The following is a 16,700-nucleotide window of genomic DNA, read 5'->3' on the forward strand; positions in this document are numbered from 1 at the left end:
GAGCCGAAAGGGGACCCCCGGCCCGGGAGTGCGGGGATGGGTGGAGGCCAGGCAGGACGGAGGCCAGGCAGGACGGAGGCCAGGCAGGCTGCGGGCGAGGGGCTGCGCCCCCCGCCAGGCTTCTCCCAGTGATGCTTCTCGCCGGGTTTGTTCGGCGGCTTGGCAGGACACAGTTTCCCACGAAGCCTTTTAACAGCAGAACGGGTACCCAAAGTGAGCGGTGCCTCATGCGCGCAATGCATTCGTCGGCATCCCAGGGCACAGAGTCCCAGGATCGCAATACAGATCGTACTGTTTAAGAGCAGCAGCCAGCAAAACTCTCTTTGCAGTTCCCAACTGCAGCCAAAACAGCCTGTGCTTTGGCTTTGCCGGGGGGGGGCAGAGAAGCCGGAGGTGATCACGCCTGCGGCAGCGGAGAGAAGGCGATGAGACCGGAGGAAAGCGCTGCACAGCCGGGCCTGACTCCGCGGCCGGCCCGGGATGCCGCTGAGCGCTGACTCCCTCCGCCTTCCCCCCACCGCTCCTTCCTCCCACCTCCCACCGCCCTGGGCGTTGCCTTCCGGCTTTTGGGCGCTACTTGGTATACCAAAAAGAAAATGCAGGCTGTTTCTTTGTGCCTCCTCAGCGATAAATACCGGTCCTGAACTATTCCTTCTGAAGTCGAAGGAACTCAATCCCCAGCTGCAGGAAGATCAGATGAGTTTCCTGTATCACAGTGCATTTATCCGGCACCAGAGCTTTGGGAGCCAAACCCAGGGGAAGACTAAGGCACCAACAACGATGACAACAGCATGTAGCTGACCTCCACAGTAAAGTCCCAGACGAAGCGATCAGGTCCTGTACGTGCCACCGGGGCAGAGCAAGGTACAAACCTGCGCATGCAGAGTGAAAAGAAACCCGGGATTTGCAAAGAGTGAAATCTGGGCAAAGAGCCTCTGCAGCGCTGTGCCCGCGCAGAGCGGGACCGGGAATGAGGGAGGACGAGCGAGAAGGACCAGGCGCTTCCACGCTCACGGGTCAGCGTCTGAGGGAGAGCAGGAGCGCACAGCAGCTCGTTTCTGGGACTGTAGCAGGGGGGTTGGGAAGGTTCATTTAGGACTTGTTTTACATCTTTAAGGCATTTTCTGGACCTAGCCAAAAGGGACCAATGCAAAATTGTCACAAAAACGTAGCAGATTAGGCAAAACCAGAACAGCCGCAACAAGTAAAACCGCAGTCACACCTTTGCTGTCGTAAGAACGAGCACGGCCCCGTTTCCCTTTCGGAAGTGAGCGGGGAAGGATAATCGGCCACCGCAGCCCCAAGGTGTCTTAGTGAGCGCTGGGAGCAGAAACGGGCGAAGTGAGGCTGGGGCCAGGTTTAACGCAAGCGGGGAGGGCAACAGCCCCGCCGGAGGGCCGCTTCAGGGCGCTGCACTCACCCGGCCCCGTGCGGGACGGCGAAGCCCCTCTCAAACGGCGCGAGTCCGCGGAGCCCTGCCCGCCTTCGGGCCGGCCTCCCCTGCCCGTGCCAGGCTGCTGCCCCTCGCCCGGCGCCGGGGCCCCGGCCGGGCCCGCCAGCGAGCCCCGGGGCGGCGGGCCGGCGCTCCGCGCTCCCGGCCGGCCGAGCGAGCGGCACCGCGCCGGGCACGGCCCCTCCGCCGGGCACCGCCGGCCCCGAGCCCGCTCCCGGCCCCGCCGCCGCCCGGCCCCGAGCCCGCTCCCGGCCCCGAGCCCGCTCCCGGCCCCGCCGCCGCCCGGCGCCCCGAGGGCCGCGGGGGCCCGGTGCCCAGCCCCGGCCGGGGCCGGGCGGGGAAGCGCGGAGCGGCCGCCGGGGCCGCGACCCGCGGGAGGCGGCGGGGGACGAGCCGAGGGACAAGAGGCAAAGCCGCCTTACCTGGCTCGGCCGTGCGGCCACGCCCGCCCGGAGCCCGCGGCCGGCGGCAGCGGGAGCCCCGCCGCGGAGAGCGGCTGCCGGGGCGGCGGCGAGGGAGGAGGGCTGCGGCGGGGAGGGAGGGAGGGCTGCGGCGGGGGTGCCTTCTGCCGCTTCGTGCTACGGCAGGGGATTAATATTGCATCGCCCGTCTCTTAAATTTTCAGAACCCACGATGTAATGTAACGGCGTGAGGGCATTTATTATTAAAGGGCATTTGATTGGGGAAAAATCGTTGGGGCCGACTGGAAAAACACGGAGCGAGGGAGCGCTCCGGCTTCCCGGCGACGAAGAGCCTGAACCGGCGCGGTCCGTCCCGGCCGGGGAGGAGGGCGAGGCCCGGCCCCAGGCTCGGTGTCCGTCGCTCATCGAAATGCCGAGGTGAAGCGGTCAGAGGAGGCTCGCGCTCCGACCATTACTTTTTAATCGTTAAGGGGCTTCTGGGAATGGGTCATAAAAGCCTTTCCCCTGTATGGCAGCACGGGAACCGAACCCGCCGCACCTTTCGTTGGGGGCATCTTCTGGTCCCGGCCTCCGCGGCGGCCCGCGGGCGCGGAGCGGGGCCGGGGCGGCGGCGCCGACGGCAGCCCGGGGGCCCGGCGGGGCGAAGCCTCGTCCCGTTTCCCGCGCCGCGGGGGACGCCCCGCCGGCGGCTTTTCGTTGCTTTTGCGCTCGCAAGTATTTTCTCCGGTGTCGCGGGCGCGGGGCGGCGAGGGAAGACACGTCCCTTCGGGTCGAAAAATAAAGCTTTATTCCGGGGGGAGCGGCGCTCGCTCGGAGCGGCGGGACGGGGCGGGGGGGCCGGCGGAGCGACGGCGGGGAGAGCCCGGCCCGGCCCCGGGGCGCGCTGCCGGAGCGGCTCTTCCCGTCGCGGAACGGCGTCCGGGAAGCGGCGGAGACCCCGCGGCCCCGCCGCGGCGCTCGGCTCCGGCTCCGGTCCCGGTCCCCGGGCGGGCGGGCTGGCGGCGCGGGCGGCGGGGCCGGGGTGCCTCGGCGGGGCGCGGGGGCTCGGGGCCGTGCCGTCCCGGGGGTCCGGTGGGGCCGCGCCGTCGGGGCCGGGGCCGGGGCCGGGGCCGGGGCCGGGGCCGGGCGCCGTCAGTGCACCGCCGAGTACTTCATGCGCTTCTGCTTCTGGCGCTGGTTGCAGAACCAGACGCGCACCACGTTCTTCTTGAGGTCCAGCTTCTCGGCGATGGCGGCGATCTTCTCGGAGGAGGGCCGCGGCTGCAGCGCGAAGTAGGCCTCCAGCGAGCGCTTCTCGGGCGCGGCGATCGAGGTCCGCTTGCGCTTGCGCTCGGCGCCCGCCAGCAGCCCGGGGCCGGCGGCGCGGTCGCGGTGCGCGGCCTCGGCGCCCTCCAGCCAGGCCTGCAGCACGGGCCGCAGCGCCGCCATGTTGTTGTGCGACAGCGTCAGCGACTCGAAGCGGCAGATCGTGCTCTGGCTGAGCGCGCCCACGCCCGGCAGCTTCAGCGCCGCCAGCGCCGCCCCCACGTCGGCCTGGGTCACCCCCAGCCGGACGCGCCGCTGCTTGAAGCGCTCGGCGAAGGCCTCCAGCTCCCGCGGGTCCGACTCCGCCTCGGGCGCGGCGGGCGGCGGCGGCGCCGGGCCCCCCGGGGGGCCCACGCCCACGGCCAGGGGGCCCGCGGCGGCCAGCGGGTGCGGCGGCAGCGGCGCGGGCAGGGCGGGGGGCTCGGCCAGCCCGCCGACGGCCAGCGAGGGCGAGAGGTGCTCCAGCAGGTCGCCGCCGTCCAGCGCCGGGTGCGGGTGCGGGTGCGGCAGCGGGTGCGGGTGGGCGGCGAGCGCGGCGGGGTGCGGGAGGGCGGCGCAGGGGACGCCGCTCATGGCGTGGTAGGTGGCGTCCGGCTTGAAGGGGTGGTGGTGGCCCTTGGCGTGGGGGACGATGTCGACGGCCGCCAGAGCCTCGGCGCGGGCCAGCAGGCTCTCATCAAAGCTCCCGAATATATTGCCCTGCAGCTGCGAGCGAGAAGGCGCATGGTGGAGTCAGTGGGGAATACTGTCATCTCCGGATGAAAAACCTGCCCCGGCACCGCGATTCCTCCTCGCAGCTCGGGTCATAAAAATTAATAGGAGGCAGCGGCCCCGCTCGCGCAGACGTGCGGATCGGAGGCGGGAGCGGGGGGAGCGGTGCCGAGACGCGCGCCCGTTCTGCCGACATGAAAAAAACATTAAGCCGCTGCCTGTCAGAAAATGTGCCTTGCGGCGGCAATTACGCCTCGGCTACATACCTGCGGGGCCGGGAGGCAGACCCTGCGCATCGCCTCCGCGCCGGAGTGCAGCCCGGAGAACTTGGGCTCCTGGAGGGCGGCGGGCACGGCGAACGGCTGCTTGGCGTCCATGGCCATCATCGCTGCGCACCCCGCAGGTAGGCAGCCCCGGGCATGGGCTCGGGGTTCTCCCTCTGGCTCGCCGCTGCCCGAGTGAGCGAGGTTCGATGGCAGCGCGTCCCTGCGCGCCCGCCCGCCCCCCGCCCGCTTCTTCACTCATCTTACACGCCGCTGCCAGGAGCGGGCCCCGCGCCCTGCGCACGCGTGCTGCGCCGCGGGGAGCCCAGGGCAGCGCGGGCGGCCCACGGGCGGCCCAGGGGCGGCAGGACGCCCCGGCCCCGGCCCCGGCTCCGGCCCCCGCGCCGCCCTCCAGCACCCGGCGCGGCGCGGCGGGACGCGCCGTCGGGGCCGGCCCGCTGCCGGCGCGGGGCCGGGGCCGGGAGCGACTCGCAGCCGCCGGCCGGGCCGGGCCGGGCCGGGCCCCCGGGCAGCCCCGGCTGGGCCCCCGGGCAGCCCCGGCTAGACCCCCGCTCGAACCCCGCCCCTCCCTCGGCCGGCGAGGGGCGTCCGGGGGGCCCAAGGCGGCGGGTCCCGGGGGAAGGGGGCGGGGGGCATTGCTCCGTGGGTGAAGGCTGGAGCAGAGGGAGCACCATTGCCCAGGGACCTGCCGCCGGGGCGTCTGCTGCCCAGCCGCTGCCGGCACCCGCCGCTCGCCCGCAGCCCGCCCCGCAGCCCCCGCAGAAAGCCGGCTGCCCCGGGCCGGGGCCTGATGCCGCCCCCCCCGCCCGCCGGAGGGGTGACCCGCCGCGGGCACAGCGCAGCAGAGGCAGCCGCCTGTTGCGGTTCCTGCGTGCCGGGTGGGAGCCCCGCAGCGCTGCCTTCCGAGGGCAACGCTGCGCCGCGGGGAAGCGGGCACCGCTCCCGCCCGCTCCGGCACCCCGCCGTCCCGAGCGGGGGTTTCAGCTGCCCGGCACCCGGTCCCCGCTGACGGCCGCGACAGTTGTCGCTCGGGGACCCAGCCTGCGCTTGTCACACCGGCGGTGCCCCCCTGAAACCCGGGGTCCGCGGTGCCTGCGGGGGGGCCGAGCCGGGGCGGGGGGGGGTCGGCTGGCGGCAGCGCTGCGGGGCTACTGGGGGCTGCGGGCAGGACTGCCCGAGGAACTCGGAAATGCCTCCCCCGAGGGGACATTGTGAGACGTCTGCCGGCCAGGGCAGAGCACGGGGCTTCTGCGATGTCTGCGGTGCAGCGTCGGGTTCCAGAGAGGCTCTGCCGGCCCCGACCAGCTGCGGGGCGGAGGTGGGTGAGGGCCACAGCAGCGCTGCCCTTCCCTCGGCGGCTGGAACCGCTCTGCAGGCACACGGACACACAGACACAGACACACACGGACGCACGCAGACACACAGGCACAGACAGTCTCTCTCCCCCCCTTCATACATCCTGGAAAATACGTTCGCAAGTAGGGGAGCGTGAAGTGAACGGCGAGCTGCTGAGTGGGCGAAGCCCCGCACGCTGGCTGGCTGTGTGGAACAGCGCTGTGCCACGGCACACGCGTGTTGTGGGCTGGGAAGGCCCGATCCCTGCCCTGGTGTGAGACAGCGGACAAACAGCTGGGATCCCCCCGAGAAAAAGAGTCCTAAAGCTGCCATAATTCTGCCGCTGAGCTGTCGTTTTATTTCTGCTTTCCCCCAGTCCTCACACACCTTCAGGCACTACTGGACTTTGATGGTCCAGGGACGTAAGTATTGTGCAAGTGTGAAACTTGAAGTTCTTAAAATTAAAACCTACTCCTAGGTTTAAAGTTTCCAAGAGTTTTATGAGCCTTAATAAAAACAGATCAAGAGCCAAAGGAGTCGCTGTCTTGGTTTCCTGACAGATGTGCGGACTTTGGTGTGAAGGCCGGAGACAAGCAGCGGTACTGCTCCAGCGGGCAGTGCCTCTGCCCCGGGAGCCAGGCACACGCCGGAGCTGCGGGCAGCGTCCGGCCCGGTGCCGCACAGCAGGCGAAAGCGCCGGCCAGATGGCCACAAGTCACCTCCTTTAGGACTCGCTGCAAACAGAAGGATTCACGGCCCGCCACGCGTGTCTAGGGAGCTGTTCTCGCCCCAAAAGCTGCAGGAGCGTGGGTGCAGCTGAGGGGACGAGGCGCCGAGAGCCGCTGCCGGGGCAGGCGCTTGCTCGGGGCGGCGGTGCCAGCAGCAGCAGCAGCAGCAGCAGCAGCAGCAGCAGCAGCAGCAGCAGCAGCAGCAGCAGCAGCTCCACGCTGGCTCCTCTGCCCGGGCTCTGCGGGGCGGGGGCCCATCCGCGGGCCCAGCCGGGCCGGTCCCGGCCTTCCGGGGGGTCTGACCGCGGCGCCGAGCGAGCGCTCCCGGCCGGGAGCCCGCCCGGCCCGGCCCGGCCCGGCGCGGAGCGGAGCGCGACTGCCGGCAGCGCAGAGGGTCTGCGCTGGGCGGGACGGGCAAAGCCGGGGGGCCGGAGCGGGGCCGGGCGGGCAGCGGGCAGAGCGGGGGCTCCGGGCAGCGGCGGGGGCAGCGGGTATCGGCAGGGTCCGGGCAGAGCCGGGGCTCCGGGCAGCGGCGGGGGCAGCGGGTATCGGCAGGGTCCGGGCAGAGCCGGGGCTCCGGGCAGCGGCGGAGGCAGCGGGTATCGGCAGGGTCCGGGCAGCGCCGGGGCTCCGGGCAGCGGCGGGGGCAGCACCGCGGACAGCGCCCGCACCGGGGTGCGCGGGGGCTCCGGGCGGGGCTGCCCCGCACCCGCACCCGCGCCCTTCCCGTCCCGTCCCGTCGCTCCCCGGCCGAGGGCACAGGGACCGGGCCGGGAGAGGCCGCAGGAGCGAGCTGGCGAAGCGGCTTCCTCCCATGGGGGGAACCGGCGCGTTGTCACGAGGCTCCGTGCCCTGATTTATGATAAAAAATTTAGAGGAAATCATTTATATTTCAGAGGGCCTAAATAGCTGCATGAAAGTTTTATCTAAAGCGGCACCATATTTATAGGCAGTCCTGCTACGTCGGAAGTAATTAATAGAGGGGTAAGTTTCAGGCCTTTGTTGTGTTTTGTTTCAAATCCTCCTGTATTTAGTGCTGTCTGGTTAACGTAAATAAATAAGAGGCTGCAAACGGGAAGCTGGGTATAAAGCCCGAGGTAGTGCCTGTTCATCAGAGCACATCTCCCGCTCCCTGGCTCCGAGAGCATTTGCGCTGGGCTGGCACTTCTTTTCCATCTCTCTGCTGTTCCCTTTCAAGCAAGAAGGAGATGCTGGAGCCCTCAGACACCTCCGTCCCCAGTTCCCGTGTGAAGCTCCACGCGCTGCTTGGAGGATGCACTGCAGCCAAGCATGGCACGTCGGTTTGGGCTCGTGCCACAGCTCAGACCTGTCTTCTGCCCCAGCCCACCCAGAACACCTTTCCTGCCTGCCTGCCTTGGGCACAGCCTTTTCCTTCCCTCCCGAAGGCAGCCGCTCTGAAAGAAACCGGACTGGGTAACCTAGCTGCTGAGCTCCCTTTAATTAAAGCTGTAAAATATTGATGTTCCTGGCCCTGTCTACTGACGTTACACCTTACAAACAGAGGAGAGAAGTCCAAAGGATAAACAATAACGAATTAAAAGAGCCCAGATGGTTTGCCATCAGAAACTATCTGCAGACTCAAAGGTGTCACTGCAATAGATTTCAGAGATCATTCACATACTAGTAAATAATTAATAGCATTTCTGGAAGAAAAAAACCTGCCAAACACATACCCTGATGAAACATCACTAGTGACTCATTGAAAATATGAAGGCAAAAGTCAGATTAAAAGCGTGTGCTATTTTATTCTTTGTCACAATTCAAAGATTGCTATCCATTTTCCTCATAAATAAAAATACTCTGTTCTTATTTAGAATTTAATTCAAAGCCCACCACAGTCAGAGTGTTGTTGATAGGCTCCTGGTTTCATTGTATTCATTCAATTTGGTTTAAAAATCATATGGTAAATGCTTACACAGGACCGATGGGCAGTTGGAAATACAAACACGTGCTATTTAACACACAGTGCATGCTACTATCCTCTCCACAATGGGCTGTAAGCAGCACCACCCGTTACAGTCACAAGCCAACATAACTCGCCCCGTGACATTTTCTTCAATTGCTATTTAAAACAACCACGTAATTTCCTGCGAATCTGGCTCTTCTGGGGTAGACTACTGCAACCTTTGCCTTTCGAGGGCTGTGAGGAAGCAAAGCATGCAGAGCTCACACGGAGATACTTTCCTGCTCCTCACCGGGGGAACGCAGCGTGTGTCCCCGCTTGCTGCCTCTGCAGCCTTTGCTCCCCTGCCCTGCCCACCCCCAGTCCGGGGAGGGTCTCTTCGTCAGGCCCTAGCATTTGTCTTCGCCGTGTGTCTGAAAAAGAAGTTGTGTTTTTCAGACCCGACTCAAGAGTCACGGATAAAGTAAGTTCTGGTGCTGAGGTGCAGCCTGTTGTCACGAAAGGCCTGGTCCCTGTGAAGGAAGAGCGACGGGCGCTGGCTTTGGAAGGTCCCTGCAGAACCTGGGTTTACAGGGCTTTACACATTTTTAGCACCCTAGGAGCGCAAGCCACGCTGCACGCAGTACAGTATGGCTGTTCCACGGCACAATCTGATCGAGGAACTATCTAGGATTACCCAGACAGTCAATTATTCATGAGCTAAACGGCCAAGCATCAATTACCTGGCTTGATTCTCTTATTCATTAAGGAGATTGAAGAGCCCAACTTAACAAAGCAAAAAGAAAGTTGCTAAGTTACAGGAGCTGCCCGGCTCAGCAGCGAGGCCACAGCGTGCCAGGCTTTCAAAGGAGAGGGGTCTGACAGCGAGGAAGTCTCCGAGGCTATAGAGTGTCACCCGGAGCTCTCGGGTTTTGGAGCAGTCCGCTCCTCCGCAGGGCTGAAAGTAACAGGGTTAAACAGAGAGGCAGGACCGCGCCGGAGTTATAACTGCACCTCGGTGCGGGTGCGGTGAGAGGTCAGCTGGGGCCTGACCCAGAAAAGGAGGCTGGAGAGCAGGAAAGGTGCTGTGAGGGTGTTCTGAAGAAGAACTTTAAGGGCTAAAGCGAGGGCCGGGGAAGGACCATCGTCATTCTGGGAAGTTTTTAATACAGGTGGGGGTGGGATGGAAACTATTTCAGAGCGAAAAGCTGCAAGTGGCATCGCCACAAAGGTACCACCCAGCAGAGACCCTCAGCCGGGTCCTGCAGCAGAGACCTTCCAGGCAGTTTAAGACAAAAGCACGTTTCCACCACTCCTGAGTCATCTCCCCGCGCAAACGGGCCAGGGGCTGGGGACCCAGCAGTTTGCCGAGGGTCAACCACGGCCCGGCGGGCAGGGACGAACTTGGAGACGGGAAGAAGCACGGAGCCGCAGGAGGGATGTTCCCACCGGCTGCTGCAGGGGCGAGCCCAAGGTGCGCGTCTCTGACGGTCACAAAGACGAGCTGTGAAACCAAAGGTAGAGCCAGCCGGCATTCAGCAGCACATCCCACCGCAGCTCCAGTCACGGAGCTGCATGCCGACAGTAAACACAACCAAAAATTTGCTGTGAGCGTTCGACGTACAGCCCCCGTGCAGCCGGAGTCGGTCTGACCAGCCTGGCACAACTCAGGAAAAGAAAGGCTGCTGCGGGTGCCGGCGTTCCTCTCTCAGGGAAGCAGATGAAGACCCGGAGCCGTGGGTCTGGGGAGCTGCGCTGGCTGTAAGGACCGGGGTGGTGAGGGACGGGGGACGGTGCCTGCACTCTCCCTGGGGCTGGAGCGCGCGGCGCGTGCAGGGCAGGGCGCACCGAGGGGTCTGCCACGTGGCAGAGCAGGTTTGGAGCCGAATTAGATGGCTCCCGGCATCCGCCCAGGGAAAAGGCCCTTCAGTGAAGTAACATAAACCTGCAGCAGGACACACAGCTTTCGGTGGCAACTGCTTACCCCCAGAGTTGCTGGAGCCTGGAAGAGAATAAAGACAATAAATTAAAAGTCAGAAACCTGCAGTGTATGTAGTCACACAGCTGCAGACACCATCTCTTAACCACTCTGTGACTGCCGGGTTACTCCTCCTTACAGGGATTTGAGAGAACAATAAAGGTGAGGCATTGCATCGGGACAAGGGCAACAGAAGTTTCCAGTGAGTACTTGTCTCGTCGACGTTACCGACCTGCTCTGGTAGCAAGCGTTCCTGAGCCCTGCAGCTCCGCCACCATCACCGAGTGGATCGGTTCGCTCTGCTCCAAGCACGGGCTTTCCCGGCCGGCCGGGGGCGGCTCCATGCCCTGGCTCTGCCCGACGTCCCCTGGACGTACCAGACCTCCCCGCGGGTCCCTGGTGGTGCCCGGGCATTTCCCCGCCGGTCGTGGATCTTGGTGCCGACCCGTTGACGACAGCACACGCAACTAATCCGACTCGACAAGCGGATTTTGCGACGTGCTTTTGTCTCGCATCTTTCTCTTCCATGATTTGTCTTTTGCTGTTCCTACCTTGTGCCCGCTGGCGTGGCCGCGGCCTGGGAAGTCCGGGTCGGACGGGCCAGGGAGGGAAACCCGCGGGTGTGGGAAGGGTCGTGGGAAGCAGAGGAACCACATGCGAGTCCTATTGCTCGTGGCGCTGGAAGTAGCGGTGAAGTTTCCCTCCCAGGACTCCTTCCCTCGCAGCTCTTCATCTCGGCGAGGACGGGCTTCCTCTGCGGGCAGGGAGCGCCTGCAGCTCCGCTCGGCGTGGGTCATCGCAGGGCAGCCCCCGGCCCGTGCTGCCCAAGGACCGGGCAGCCAGGCCAGTCGCTGAACCTCCTCCCAAGGAGAGGGAAGGGGAAGTACCTGGGATTTGCGCGTTGCTTCAGATTAAATTCTAAGTGCTCGCTCTCATCTTCCGTGATTAAAAAACGAAACGAAGTTCTGCTGGCTGTGTGCGGAGGAGCTCTTGGGGAGCAGCCCTGGGCACGTTGGTGGTCGCAGACAGGGGGCACGGGCAGCTCCAGAAGGCTGAGTGGGTGTTTGCGAGTATTAATCCTAGTTCAAAACTAGAAAGGCCTTTAGTATTAGAAAAGCATTGTGGCCATATTAGAAAACCAGAAGTGCCAAAGCTCTGCTGCAGCACTGAAATGCTTGTTTAATGGAGGCAGAACAAACAGCCTGTCTTCCAGCATTTGGAAAGCTGATGCAATCTGCTTTTTGAATTTTTCAGTAAACAAGGTTTTGATTTGAGCTCCCAGGAATGCAAGATGCCAGACAGTTCATGCTAACTGGGAGGCCTTCCTCCTACTCGTTTGTAATGTGCATGAATTATAGAACTTGTTTCTTGTATCATTCCCTGAAATTAAAACTGTAACAAAGGACACATCGGTGCTTGTTAAAAATAAACCCGATCCGTTCCTGATGGAGGTAATAGGAGCAACATGACAATATTTTCTGGGGGGGGGGTGGTGGTGGAAATGGAACAGAGCACTTATGTGTCAGGCATCTCTTTCGTCTGATATTTGCTCCTAATTCTAGAAATACATCCAAATGCAGTCTAACGGGACTCTGTTCCACAAGAAATTAATGAGGAACAAACATTAATTATTCATGTCCTGAAACAGGAGGTCTGCTAATGTTTTTGCTAATCAACAAGTCAAACAGCTGTATCTTTGTCAGGGCAGTCTTGGGGAGGGTGGAGAAAGAACAACACCGATAGGTTTTACCCGACTGCCCCCAGCGTCTTGCCCTTAGTTTGCACATTTCTCCATCAGGAGGCCGGGATCGCTGCTGCTTTTTAACACCATCCGTTGTTGTAAGATTGAGCTGAGGAACTCTCCAGCTCAACATCGGCTGCAGACCGGACCACATGGCGGGGCAGAAGCTACGGGGAGCTCCCCGGCTGGCTTCCAGGCCTTTGGAGTCAGCCCTTCGTAGGGAAAATTAAGGGAACGAGACAAGGAAAACAAAAATCGAACCAAAGGAAAAAGGAAGAGCCAGGATTCAGCTGCTCAGGCCTGAAGCAGAGACTGACTACTCGAAAAAACCTTGCATTTGGCCCTTCTGGTCCTTTGTGCCCCGGCTGGAGGCCCGCGGGCTCGCTGTGGGTCCTGGGGCCAGCACCGCCCCGGGGACACCCGGCAGCAGGAGAAACGGAAACCGTGGACAGGTTCTAGGGCTGGCTTTTCGTGCTGGGCCTTTATCTGGGTGAATGTAATGAACTGAACCTACAAAAGCCTTGCTGGTGGGACATTTGCCTAACAGAACACACTTAAAAATCAATGGCTTTGTTTAGGAAAAAAAAAATTTAAAAAATCGAAGCATAATTAGAGAACACGTTGCTTTCAAACAAGAGCTTGAGAAGTTAAACAAAATTAAAAATATATTTCCTCCAAAGGGACAACAATTATGTAGCCAAAAAAGGACTTGGAATCCTCTTGCTTTGCCAGAATTCAGTGGCCCGAAGCTATTGTTTCGGTTGCTGTGAAATTGTTTATTTCTTGAACGAGAGCAGAGTGAGGACTGCTCGGTGTGCATTTAAGCAGAGACTCTTAAACGTCCTCCAGCTGCCCAGCAAAATTCAACAATAAGAAAACTCAGGCAAACGGTGCCAGAGAAAGCAGTGCAGCGTCCTCACACGCTGCTCCCAACATAGCCATCTGTCTCGTATTTACCACATTTTGGTCATCATCTCTAAACCAGTAAGAACAAATACATATATTTTTCCACTTTCAAAATGGAAAAAAAAAAATTCCAAAAGATTTCCAAAACATTTTTCCAAACGGAAGGGATTTTGAGACTCGTCCATGGTACAAAAATCTCTACATGTCCAACAGGGTTCAAAATTCCATTAGAGCCGCTGCATCTTAAAACCGCTCCAAGAAGAGGGTCCAGCTGCTTAAATCCCGGAGCCAGAGCTGTGCTTGCCACAGGTAAAGCCCTCCCCTCCCAGGATCCCCAAACAAGCTGATTATCGGTTTAATAACCGAACCCAGAATTTTCCCGCTCCAGGTGCTCTAACAAACAATTTCCCATCGCATCTGCCTTGGGATGTATTTTGAACTTGTTCCAATGCGATGAGGCACCACGGGGCCCCGCATCGAGGGTGGGGGCTGTTCCCCGCAGCGGGGGCCTGTGCGGGTCTGCACCCTGCGACGACTGATGCCCCACGGGCCGGGAGCTGCAGGACCTCAGGAGCTGCCGGGCGCTGCTGTGCCCTGTAGCTCTGTAAAATTATTCAGCCTTGGGCTGCCTTCGCATCCCTGTTGCATTAATGCTCCCTGAAATCTTCATTAAAATTTGAAATAAAAATGTAACAATCAAAGGGGGGTGGGAAGAAGTCCCGTCACCCGACGTTAAACTCATGCCTTCCACGGTCGGATTTCTTGGGGTTTAATTGAAGAAGTCACACCGACTGCTGCATCCCAGCTCGCCCACGCCGGTGCCAGCGCTGACGGGCTGCAGGTTCCCGTGGCTCCCAGCGAAGAGGCCGCGGGGCCGCGCAGCGCCGGCTGCCCGCACCCTCCGAGTGCCCTTTGCCATGGCAGGCGCTTGCTGACTGCACGCGTTACGTGCTGTTTTAGCAGCTCTGCGTGCCTTTGGCGTGACATCTCTCTGCTTCTTGCACAGTTTTCACGAATCAGACACACCAAGACGCCTTGTTGTGATCAGAAGAAAACCTCAAGTTCCTAAGCTGCTTTACATTTAGCTGCAAGCATCTGAGTTAGAAGCTCCATAGGCAAGAAATATTTCTAAAATAGCAAAAAATGTATGTATGAAAAGCATTAGAGAAATCCTGGGGCGTATTCCCAAAGGAACACCCCACTCGGCTCCTAGCCCGGCTCTCGGCCGCCGCGCAGCACGGCCACGTTCCGGGACCCGCAGGCAACACGGTTCTACCCAGCTCCAACCCCGCGTTTGTGTAACTCAGCGCAGGGCCCCGCCGCGGTGATGCCACCGCGTCGCCTGTTGTGGAAAGGTTTGCGTTGCCTGCACAAAAATGTGCACGTCCAGGGGGTGCTTATACCTGGCTTTTGCCGGAGAAGCATGACCAAGGGAGCGCAGACGTTGCAGGGAAGGTGCTGGCTCCTCCCAAAGCCGGTGAGAGCTCGGACAACGGAGGGAACCGTTCAAAGTCGGGCCCCGAGCCCCAGCAGCGTGAGGAGAAGCCTAGGGCAATGTGCAGCCGGGTTAAGATGCAGGCAGGGACGGGAGCTCGCACCCCGTCTGAAAGCAGGTTCAGCACAGCAACAGCATCGCCCGGCTGGGGCCCCTGCGGCTGCGGCCGCTCTCCCGAGGGGGCTGCCTGGGAAGGGTTGGGGGTCCCTGCTCCTAACAGCGTCCCAAAAGGTGCCGCGTCAACAGCTACACAGGATTTAGGGACGAAGGCAGGCTGGCTCAGGAAGGGGGCTTGAAGATTACAGCTCTGCTTACGGAGGACGCTCAACAGGGGTTTCGCGCTGGTCGGAGCAACGCTCCGTTGCTGATGCTTCCTACGCGTTGCACCGGCTCTCTCTCCGGGGCAGAGAGGGCTCTCTCCCACCCAGGGCTCTGCAGACGTTGAGAGGAGCTGGAAAGCGGTGCGGCCATTTGCGAGGGTTTGCGGCAGGAGCGTGGCCCGGCAGCGGAAGGGAGAGGCTTTGCTCTGCTCCGCAAATCTGCCCGCAATGGGGCGAGGCTGTTGCTGCAGCGGGGGGGGCTCGGGCTCAGACACAGTGCAAAGCTTTGCATCCAGTTCTGCACAGCTTTGCAGATTTTAGTGTTTGAAGTCGCACAGGTTTTGTTCTGGAGGTCTTTCCTCCCCTGCTTTAGGGAAGCACAGCACCCTAAAGCTCGTGGCATCAAGTTTTGCAGCCCTTTATTAGGCTTTTCCCCAAATGAACAATCAAACAGTTTTGGGGCAGCGTAAATCTGTAAGAATCCGTTCCTTCCACCACAGGCAAACGTCAGACATTAATGTATTTCATAGTTAAATTAACAAGTCTCGTTACTTTTCTCCCTGTCACATCAATCTTCACATGTTGATATCAAAGCTTCCACTGCATACAAATACAGCCCGAAAATACTTTCTTACAGGCCTAGATATGCTCACAGTCACGTATACTTTTACCCTGATTTAGACGTAACGCCCTCTTTCATAACAGGGACATGAACAGTTGGAAGCGTGCTTGTTCAAGAAGTCCTCACTCTTCTTTGACCCACAGATAACCCAAAGTCATGTTAAAAAGTGAAGAGTGGATGAAATTGTTGCCTGACATATCTTTAGCCACCAGAGAGCACGCAGAGGTATGTTATGTTGAGTTGACTCCAAATAATTTTCACATGAATTACTAAAGTGCCAGAAATGTATAATTTATTAGCATTTAAATAAATCACAGAGCAGAAGTGCTTTAAGGTTATCGGTGCAAGATGCGCAGGCCGGGCTATAATTAACTCGAAAACGTCATTGAGTGCAGTGCTCTCAGCGGTGCCGCACCGACACGATGCAGGCACAGCAAGGCAAAGTACAAAAGGGGTTCGACTCCTAAAAAATAAGACGAGTAACAACACAGCAGTCAAACCCCCGGGCTGGGGGTGACGCAGGTGCCGGGCTGTGCCTCCCCGTCGCTGGCAGGGGTTTTCCCCGGGGTCCGGACACACGTTTCTCCCCCTCGAGCAGTCGCAGCGGGGGCAATGCTGCGGCCTGCGCGCTGCCCGTCAGCGAGAGCCCCTACAGCGCCCGGCTGAGCCGACCTCTCCCGGAGCAAACGCGCCCTCGGCAGAGGCACGTGTCCCCGGAGCACCCGCCGCCGGGCTGGCACGGGGGTCACTGCCGCCGCTGCTGGGGGTCAGGTCAGCGCCGCCTCTCCGGGGGTTCCCCCCCGGCCTCGGTCACCTGCCCCCACCACAGCTGGGTGCACCCAGAGCGGTGACACCAACTCTGATACAGCCTTCGTTTGGGCTGGAGTACACTGACCAGGTAAAACGGCTTTTGAAGTTGAAATCTAACAGCTGTTACTGACAAAAAGTGGATTTGCCAGATGCCATAAAGAGGCGGCGAAAACACTCTTGTTTTTCTTCTGTGGGAGGAAGGGGGAAGACCCGGGTGAAGCAGGGCGTTTAGGGGTGCGCGCAATTCTGCCATCTGACCCTGCCGTGGTGAAACAGAGCGAGACCGAGGGAACCCCTTGGTCCCCCAGGTCCGGTTGCCCTTTGCTCCCCGGGTCCGGGCGCCCGGCTCGTCCCCGCGCTCGCACACCGTCCCTGAGAGATCCCCCTTCTCACCCCGCGCCCCGGCAGAGCACCGGCGCGGGCACTGCCGACCGCAGTCGCTCGGGCTGGTCTCCGGGACGGGCAGGCGTGCTCTGCCCGCAGGGACGACGGGCAGGTCCCCTCGGCCTGACGGGACACCGGACCCGTCCCAGTGCCGCAGCCCAAACGCCTCCCAAACGCCCAGGGAGCGGCGGCGGTTTCAGGCTGTGGCTGGTGAACCAGGGCAGGTTTTCTGAGCAGAGGGTAACCGCTGCCTTCTCAGAGCAAAAACTGCTGTTGCTGCACCTCTGCGGTTCACCGTAACAG

General features: G+C 61.3%; 1 protein-coding gene across 1 annotated transcript; it reads right to left on the reverse strand.

The window, feature by feature from the left end:
- Window positions 1-2,895: 2,895 nt before the first annotated feature.
- On the reverse strand, window positions 2,896-4,277 carry POU4F3 (POU class 4 homeobox 3). Its single transcript, XM_072872913.1, has 2 exons — window positions 4,158-4,277; window positions 2,896-3,885 (listed from the first exon to the last, which is right to left on the reverse strand). The coding sequence occupies exons 1-2, from the start codon at window positions 4,275-4,277 to the stop codon at window positions 3,007-3,009; spliced, it is 999 nt and encodes a 332-aa protein (XP_072729014.1). The 3' UTR covers window positions 2,896-3,006.
- Window positions 4,278-16,700: the final 12,423 nt, after the last annotated feature.

Source organism: Ciconia boyciana, chromosome 9 (assembly GCF_034638445.1).
Source record: "Ciconia boyciana chromosome 9, ASM3463844v1, whole genome shotgun sequence".
In the NCBI taxonomy this organism is placed as follows: Eukaryota; Metazoa; Chordata; class Aves; order Ciconiiformes; family Ciconiidae; genus Ciconia; species Ciconia boyciana.